General features: G+C 26.5%; 2 protein-coding genes across 7 annotated transcripts; one reads left to right on the top strand and one right to left on the bottom strand.

The window, feature by feature from the left end:
- The first annotated feature begins 1,966 nt into the window (after positions 1 to 1,966).
- Positions 1,967 to 4,914, top strand: LOC114120958 (transmembrane and ubiquitin-like domain-containing protein 1). Its single transcript, XM_027983078.2, has 4 exons — positions 1,967 to 2,352; positions 2,426 to 2,635; positions 3,098 to 3,383; positions 3,451 to 4,914. The coding sequence occupies exons 2-4, from the start codon at positions 2,428 to 2,430 to the stop codon at positions 3,914 to 3,916; spliced, it is 960 nt and encodes a 319-aa protein (XP_027838879.1). The 5' UTR covers positions 1,967 to 2,352; positions 2,426 to 2,427; the 3' UTR covers positions 3,917 to 4,914.
- A 500-nt stretch (positions 4,915 to 5,414) lies between these two features.
- LOC114120952 (cilia- and flagella-associated protein 300-like) lies at positions 5,415 to 9,420 on the bottom strand. Of its 6 annotated transcripts, none has more exons than XM_050197500.1 (7): positions 9,170 to 9,219; positions 9,012 to 9,060; positions 8,079 to 8,160; positions 7,850 to 7,914; positions 6,960 to 7,149; positions 5,720 to 5,892; positions 5,415 to 5,635 (listed from the first exon to the last, which is right to left on the bottom strand). In XM_050197500.1, exons 3-7 carry the CDS (start codon positions 8,154 to 8,156, stop codon positions 5,434 to 5,436), a joined length of 708 nt encoding a protein of 235 aa, XP_050053457.1. In that variant the 5' UTR covers positions 8,157 to 8,160; positions 9,012 to 9,060; positions 9,170 to 9,219; the 3' UTR covers positions 5,415 to 5,433. The 6 variants fall into 6 exon arrangements, with proteins under 6 accessions (XP_050053457.1, XP_050053458.1, XP_050053459.1 ...); XM_050197501.1 differs by having other exon boundaries at positions 9,174 to 9,216; XM_050197502.1 differs by lacking the exons at positions 9,012 to 9,060; positions 9,170 to 9,219 and adding an exon at positions 9,398 to 9,420.
- Positions 9,421 to 9,911: the final 491 nt, after the last annotated feature.

Genomic DNA, 9,911 nt, shown 5'->3' with positions numbered 1-9,911 from the left:
GGTTTTACTGTCGCAACAGCAGCCCCCATTTGATAAAAATCAATTGGCGTAGTGCACTTGTGACTTGTCAACTTGTGGCTTCGGCTAAGCTTGTCGTTCGTGCCTAAAAGCCAAAAGTCAAAAGACCAAAATAAACCATGATAATGTAAAATTGTCAACTGATGATTACTAATTATTATCTGTAAAGTTTTTAATTACAAATTCTATGTTTATATTTTAAAATTAATAATTATAACCCATTAATCTCTTATTTTATTTATATTTATAACGGAGGAACATTAGCTTTGGGAACTGAAAAATGAATAGTGGAACGTTATGTATATTGTAGGAAGATTAACCGGGAGTCTCAGGAGTCAGGATATAATTATTTCGGGAGACTAGTGGTACCTATAGATTTTTATTAATTTTTAATCCATTCTGTAATACAACAGCAATATGATAATATTGTATTTTAATTAAGTCTGGTATGGCCTACAATTTTGATTTTTTTATGTATTAAAGACTAATGACTATAGATATTAGAAAATTATACAGTAGCCTTTACAATTATAGTTGCTAACAGTGCTTTTGATTTCCATAAGCTATGGACAAAATATTTTAAATCCATGACAAGGACTACGGTTACTATTGATGGACTATCCCTTCGTATTTCTACTGATATTTTTTTTTTTGTAATAACATACTCATAAAGTCATGATTGTCTGTTAATTATTTTATAGACTATAGTTGTCTATTTGTATTAATTATTATATGCAAGTTAATACTGTAAGTGTATAGCCTAAATATTGAAACTTTAAATTAGGCAATTTATTATATTACCTATATTACAAGTGAAACATTATAAACTAATTTTTCCTAATACATAGTATTCATAATATATCATGATCTTTCAAATCTTAGCCCATGCCCTGTGATATTTACTTATAGAATATTAATAGAGTACCTCATACTCTACCTATTATTTTTTACTTATGAGAACGACAGTGGGGGTGGACTTCATTTTTGGAATAAAACTTTCCATAAACAATCTGATTATGCCGATTATGGTTTATGAAATGTATCGAAAATCTATCAACATTTCAAACCATGTATTTTATGTAGTACCTATTACTATTAAAATTAATAGGTATTGTAACAGTGGATAATTTTTGGTTAAAAATCTTTTGACTTTTATTTTTTGCCATCGTAATTCGAAATAAGCTTGAATAATAAGCTGCATTTTATAAATTATACAACAAAATTATCAACAATTTTATTCAGGAATTAATAATAAATATTTTTTATCATTTATCAGTAATCACCACGTTTAATATTTAGGTATACGGATATTAATACATATCTGTATTTTTTACTATCACGGCTGTAGATATTACTCATTCATGAACATTGGAGAATATTCATGTTCTCAATAATAGATTTAGTGATAAAAATTTAAAAAAAAAAAATTATTATAAATTATTGTTCTATTTATGCTTCTACAATTTTATTTTTCAAAAAAAAATTACCATTTACCCAAGGTGAATATTTTGTACTAAACAAGTACTTATAACTATAAATGTATATGGTGTAAATTATACCTCATAAAAACTTCTGTTCATGATATAAGTACATAAGTATAACTATCAATATCATAGATATTTATTATATATCTGTGATCAATGTACTTTGAATTTTCAATTTACTATAAATCCTATAATATATCTATTTTATCCAGTCCATGTCAGTTATTTCGTCATGATCCAGTCTATGCTTTATGCCTTTACCTTAGTTATTATTTTTATAGTACATATTATTATATTGTTTTTTACCATTTACTTATTCAGCCAATAAATTCCAGTTAGAAGTTGTACACCAGAATACGAGATAGCGTTAGTAGTATGAATAATAATTGTTTACTTACTTGGTAACAGGTTTTGTTGTCATATGTTTATAATATTATCAATAATAAATTTATTAATGTATTTTTTTTTTTAATTTAATAAATTGGAAAAATAGGCTGATAGTTGCAATTCGCGAAGTCGCAAGTCGCTCAATAATCTATGGTTGACATCTAGATTGAGATTAAATTTAAAATTGTATATTTGGCCTTCGATTTCAAGGGCTCAAACTAGTTTAATATCTTTCGTAGTTTACTTAAGTTAATTTGTTTTACCGTAATCATTAAAAATACTAATATTTTAACAACCTTGAAATTGTATAATCCAATAATAATAAAATAAATATAGTGAATGTTGATACTTAATACTATAATAATGAAGCACTACCTAGGTAGTTGTATTTGGTGTTAATACAATAATCATGTAAATGAGTGGGAAAAACTGAAGAATCGTGATTCTTGAGTAAAATAAAACAGTAAGTTATTTGCATACCATTGATGATAAATGCAGACTACAGTGTTCATTTTTATTAATTTATAATTATGTAGATATGGCATTAGTGGAGGGATTTGGTGATGAAGTTATTCAGTTTTTTGGAATACTATTTGTTGTTGTGCTAATTGTATTGTTATGGATGTCTACACAAGTAGCCGAAATGCAAATATTCCGTGGTGCTGTTTTCATTTTGGAAAGGCGTACAAGAAGAAGACACCACGATACTGCAAGAGCTGCGCCTGTAATTCCTAGTCCAGCAATAAGTAAGCATATTAGATATTATTGTTGATTTCAATAATTGTTTCAGAAAAATACTCTTGTAAAAGCTATCGCCCTAGAAATTAGAAGATAAATATTCTCAAAATTGATAAATTATTAATGATTAATGACAGATCTTTAATGAACCAGTACCTTTAAAAATTACAATATCATTTTAACTGTGTATTTATTGATAATAAATTTAATTATTCATACTTAACTTTTAATAATAGTCATTTAATAGATACCACTATGCAATACATTAATAATTATTCTTGATGAATAGCCTCTAATAATTTATGTTTTTGATTAAAGAAGTTTATTTTTTATAGCTCTAACCAATAATCTTTACCATTGATTAATATAACTATAAATAACGACTATTGCTTTTAGCATCACTCTATTTACTTGCAGTAATTTTATTTTTAGTTATTTATGTAATAAGTTTATGAAATAAATAATTTCAGCTGAACAATCAACAGCTGAAACAGTTCCATTAAATGATGCAATTCAAACAAATTCAACTTTGAGCAATGATAATTCTCAAAATAAAAGTGATAATCCTACCACTGCTAATAGTGATGTAACCAAAACTGAACAGTTAAATGAATCTAGTCAAAGTGATAGTACCAATGATATTGATAATGAACCACAGATGTATGAAGACTCTATAAGAATACGACTTAAATATTTAAATGATAATTGTCGTTTAGTTCAAGGAAGGCTACAAGAAAATGTTGGTGTTTTCAAAAGGTATGGTAACAATTGAACAATGAATGAATATGTTTTTGTAAATATTATGTTGTTATTTTTATTTTAGGAGACATTTTACCAATGAACTATCATCAAATAAAATTATTCGTTTGATATTTCAAGGAAAAGTATTACATGATGATGAAGCATCACTAAGTAGTTGTGGTCTTCATGATAACTGTGTTGTACACTGTCTTATACATCAGCCTCGTCCTACAGCTAATGCCCAACAAACCCCTGATCCTGTAAACCATGATACTAATGAGCAACCACTACCAAATATGATACGTCATGGTCAGCGTCAACCTGGACCAGTTCAACGCGAATGGAATTTGGCAACATTGTTATCTGCTTTAATCACAATAATAATATCATTACTGTGGTATGCTAGAATCCAGTTTTACACATTTTTCTCTTATACATCTACGGGTACCCTGGGAATATTGACTGGAATATTTTTGTTCACTGCCTTTCTTACTTATTTGGTGGATAACGAAGAACAACAACATCATCGACCACAACTTGGACATTAATATGTTATGTTATATTTCAGTATATAAAATCAAAGTATGCACAAAAGCGGGTCTCAAAATATTTAAAAATGTATGTAATAAGGTATTTGTATAAATACATGGTGTCCAATTTATTAAGAAAATTTCATTTGTTTTTATTTGTTCTACCAAGACACTAAATATTATTTTTTCTTATAATTTATCTCTATAAAAACTAGTTAAATTTATTATTTATGTTTTACTTTTTTTTATGGTTTTTTAAAAAAATTGACCTCAAATGCTTTGTTAATATGCATGAATCTTGTTATTATTCAATTTGAAAAATAATTAAAAAAAAACAACTTAAGAAATAGTAATAAAATAGTTTTCTGTACTAGATATTTCTTCTTTTCACTATAGACAAAATTAAATGAGAATACTTTTTACATTGTCATAAAATCTATAATTGATCAAAATTACTCAATTCATGCTAAAAATAAACAATATAAATTTACATAATAAATGTCAAAGATTTTATGTATTAAAACAAAAACTATTGATACTATATAAGCTTTATTTGAAATTTAGTTAGTATATTTAAAATATTAATAATTGACAGTTTTTTTTTTATATATATTTAACTGTTATTAAATTTATTGAATATAATTTGTTAATCTAATAAAGCTAATTTACATATGTCCTAAGTAAACCATTTATTTGATGGTAGAAATATGTTTTGTTTTTTCTAACACTAGTTTTAGAAACATTTTAAACTGTATTCTATTTCAGTGATTTTTATTTATGTATGATGATATTGTGATTAATGAAGTAAGCTTGTAAAAGTATTTTTAAGCACTTAAATGCATTTATAATATGTAATACTACTACTATAGGTGTTATATTTGCTGTGAGAGAGATTTAAAAAAAATTGTTTTATTACATTTTAGACTTAAGGGTAGATACTTATTAGATACCTACTTTATAAATATGTAAACTTAACAGTTTTCAAAGAATAGAAATAAATATTCTTCAAAACAAAATTGTAACTTATATTTATCAATTATATGTTAAGCATCTTTATCATTGTATGTATTACCTACCTAATAGTGATAATTGGTTAACATAATTAGAAAATTGCTTTCAAGAATAGTCATATGACAACATTATAGTCAACTTTGAACTTCTCAATAGATTTAAATGATTTAATTTATGACTACATTAAGAAGAATCCATTTTATTACTTAATTAGTTCATTACTTAAAAATAATGAATAATAAAAATTATTATTCACAACCTAAATTTAAGTTCTAGACTTATTGGAATATTATACATATTTATTATTGGAATAATGAAGAGGTGAATATTCTTCGATTATTTTCTGTATGGTATAAACTATAACAATAATCGCAATTGACAAAAATCGGTTTATTTTTAAAAAAATTTAAGCTATTTGTTATAAATTAGGTATAACTCTAAACGGACCACACACATAACGTAAAGTTTTGAAATAAAACACAACTGAATAAATAATAGAAAAAACTAATAAAAAGAATATTTTTTCAAGTATAAATTTTGTCACCAACATTATGAAAAAATAATGCGACAGTCCGAGATTTAGGATTTACAACTAAATATGCGAAACTATACGGTATGGGGCTTTTGATTTCTTTTGGAAATAAAACTGTGTCATTGGAATCGAAAGCAACGACTTGGTACATCTTGGACGAGACTTGTATTCCAGACTCAGGAATTTTTTCGACTCTGAAACAAGGAAAACTTGAATCAACTCAAATTTATGAAACTAATAAATTACAATTATTATGGTTTATAGTATGATTTGCTCACGCGAGTAGATCTTTGTAAATGTATTTTATTGCGTCTAAGTACGGTTCGACAACTACGTCATCTTGACACCACTGGCCACCGATTGAGAAATGCTGCAACAGCCGAAACATGAATTCTGCGCGTTCATCTTCGTTGTACAAAAAATATTCTTCGCATTCATCGTCAAACAGCATCTAGAATTTGAAGTGTGCATAGGTATTACTCAATCTCGTCGGTGATCAATATATTATAATATATTCATAAATTCATAATATACCTATACGGCTATCGCCTATCGGTCTATACCATATTATCATTTACGAGAGTACCTACACGACACTCTTATATGGGACATCGATGTATTTGTTATTTAAGTCTACGACCCGTGTTGGAATATGTGGTACCGTTATTATAGATAGGTCGTGGACCGTGGTAGTTAAACAGTGAGTGACTAGTAGTGAGAACTGAGAGTAGGTATAAAGAGTCTTTACACATTCATTTCCATTTCATAGGTACTTTTGTTTCTAGTTTCTATGCATAGTATATTCCATAACATAAATCATAATATACAATACCTATACATTATATGTTAAATGAATCATAATAATAATTAATCAGATAGGTAATTAAACAAATAATAAATGATCCACATCGCGATTCATAATGCATGATATTGCACTTAACCTAAGTAAACAATTTTTTAATATTTTATTTATAGATAATATATTAAAAAATCATTTATATAGCGTAATATACTCTAATAAGAAGATAGGTATATTAAATTATTAGGTACGCACTACTTTCCTAGTAATTAGTATACCTTCTAGGTTACTAAAACTAAATTTATTTTTATAAAATATTCCGATTTTAGCGTCAAACTTCAAACTCGTCAACTCGTCAAGTCGTAAACAGTGGATTTTTTCTTATAAGCTCTTAACCCATAAACTCCCAAAGAGTAGGTACTCTTTTAGATTCTAAAATATAATGTCATCTATTGTAAGTACCTATATCTATTAAGTAATAAACAGCAGGGCCGAATTTAAGGAAGGGTTTACTATTATTGCCCCGAGCGGCTGATGATGAGGGTAAAATTATGATATTATTAAATTATTTATATATTATATAATATAAACTAGCCTTGTAATTGGTACTTGTATAAAGTACCTATTACAAAGTATTAATTATTAATTACAGCGTAGGGCTGTGTATATTGTACAAATGTACAATGCATACATGGTTTGCTTAAAAATAAAAGTTGTACCATTTTCAGCTTATTTGAAATGTATATGCCGTTTTTGCATACTTCCATACACTGGTGTATTGCGTGAATACCGTCGTCACCAGTGCCGCTAAAGCAGACGATGCCATTGTTTGGATCCAAGAGCTTGTCGAAAAATGCCATCGAAGTGACAGTGCATGGAATGGATTCAGTCTGAACTCTAGCTATATTGCTTCCTATGAATGTAAATACAGTAACAAATGGACTTATAGAAATCCTTTTCAAACAAAAATTATTATAATATGTAAATAGCAAGGTTTAGCTAATTGTTTAGGGACTTAGGGTATAGAATTAATGGTTATTAATAATAATATAACTATTTTTTAAAATATACATGGTAAATGGATGATGAATCTGAATATCTGATCGATCTGGAATAGGAATTGATTTGAAACTCGGCAACACGAAACTCTAGAAACTATAATAGCTTGCCAATTAACATAAATAACAAAGGTATAAAAGGTACTGTAGAGATTTTTTTAACTAGGTTTTAATTTAAAAACAGTGCGAAAAAAAATATTTATTTTGTTCTAAAATACGAGTAGCCTTAAGTGATGTAACTGGATAAAAACTGGTGAGGAGTAATGCGAAATAATTTATTTACCAAAATCTAAACCATAAAAATGGTTTGTTTGTTTGTTTATATTTTAGAAAATGTAAAGATTTCTACTGTTGGCAATTTAGCATATCCGTAAAAATTTCAGAAGAAGACAGGAAAGGGAAGTATAAATTACCACTGCGAGCATAGGTATTTAAACATTCTAAACTATATTAAAATATTTAAAAAAAGTACCTAATAATTAACATGACTTAATTAGTTATTTAGTAGATATAAATAGAATAATCCATACTAAGAAGTAAAAGTAAAACACTTGCCTGCAAATTCGTTGAAACTAGCTTGCAAGTTATTTGCCACATTGTTGTCCCGAAAAAAATCCTATTAAAATAGATACTCTTAAGTTTGATTATAATATGTGGGTACCTAACATGTGTACATAGGTATCTGGTATATCTACTTTTTACTTGTTAAGTCTAGCTATAATAATTAAATAATATAATATGATATTGTATTATAGATAAATAATAATTATAATATCAAACCAATGCAAACTGATTAATGTCGTCCGACTTAAACTCTTGATTGAAAGCATAATAATTTATGCGTAAACATTTCTTCATTGACCTGTAACAAAACGTACACCGCAGTGAATAAGTAGATTGCTATTATGGCCTATAAGAACTAATAACTGAAGTCTTAAATATAAACTAAATAAAATGTAAAAAAAAAAAAAGTGTATGTAAAAAATGTACCTACATTGATATAGTTTTAACAACGGTACCTACTTAAAATGAACCTGTATAATAAGTGTTTCTACAAATAGGCAATAGCTACTTCCGATCAATCATAGTATTATTTAATATCTATTTTGTTTTTAAAATTCAACAAAATATAATCAGTAAACTAATTTATAATATAATTATAAATTATAAATTACATTAATATAAGATATAAGTGTAATGGATCACCTACATATATTCAAGTTTTTAGTTAGATACCTACTTTATATTATAAAGATTCATTAGGAAATTGAAATAATTTATTGGTTCATGGTTGTAACTACTACGCATTTTATATTAGGTAGGTACCTATATGGCTATATTATGTAACTATGTAAGTATGTAACATAAAATGTACATAATTCGCAGTACCTATTACTCAGTATTATAAGTTAGGTACCTACAAATTACAATACGCCTAATTTGAATATTAAATAAAAATACAAAATATAAATTTTACTTTTTTAAGTAGGCAAGTACCTAAACCTGAGTGGTTTCGTATGTTGATTAGGTAAAGGTAGGTAACCTAGCTATAATAGTTTATAAATTTATAATTTTATTTAGGTACCGTAAACGTTTAAATTAAGTAGATAGGACGGTATATATTAATATATTATGTTTACATTTATTAGTACTTTTTATTAATTATACACCAATAACGGGCTACAAAATTCTATTATTAAACATTTAACACACCATTTAAGAAGATATCCTTGAACAATCTTGTTACACAATCCGACTGGTTCTTTGTTAGGAAGATGATAAAATGTATATGTTAAATTAGACATGATGATATTATGGAAATTATTTTATTTGGCAAAATATGTAATATAGACGTATAAAATAATAATTACCTACTTGTTTTCACTTATTTATAATGTGTTATAGATTTAACTGCAATGAGTGAAAAATCATAGATCTAACAACTAATATGAAACTATAGCAACTATCTTCGTTAGTTTCAGAATCTATTTACCTATTTAAATTTAATACAATTCTTAACAATAAAGGTTGGTACCTACGACGTTAGGACAACTAGTATGATTAATTAATAATTAACAGAAAATATTAATACTTATTACCTTATTACTTAGCTACCGTCAAAAATTATAGAATAATTCGTAAGCAGCACAAGCAGATATAATCGATAGACCCATATTTTTAATTGTTTTTAGATTTTTTTTAATAACCAAGGAATGCTCTGTAACTATAGGCGCAATTTTAGTTTTTGACTTTGAGTTTGAAGTGGTTATAAATATTTAAATCAAATATATCCTCTTCCCGGCCCACAGTGTTAGTCATTGCCCCACACATTGTATTGATATATATAGTATATACCTATAGGCTATAATATAAATTAATATATTTACATTTATTAATTATCAGTAATAATATAATGTTGATACTTTTCCATTGAATGAGTTTATAAAATTTATTACAAACAAGTTAGGTACTTAGGTCAGTAAAATATTGTATTAAGTAATACAATTTATTTTTGCGCTTTTGGGTTTCACCGAATTTTATACATAATGGTATTAAATATTAGGTAATATATTATTATATTATAATCAACGATTTTACATACCATTAGACCTC

Source organism: Aphis gossypii, chromosome 1 (assembly GCF_020184175.1).
Source record: "Aphis gossypii isolate Hap1 chromosome 1, ASM2018417v2, whole genome shotgun sequence".
NCBI classification, from domain to species: Eukaryota; Metazoa; Arthropoda; class Insecta; order Hemiptera; family Aphididae; genus Aphis; species Aphis gossypii.
Note: the sequence above shows the minus strand (reverse complement) of the source record. Positions and strands in the feature narration are given on the sequence as shown.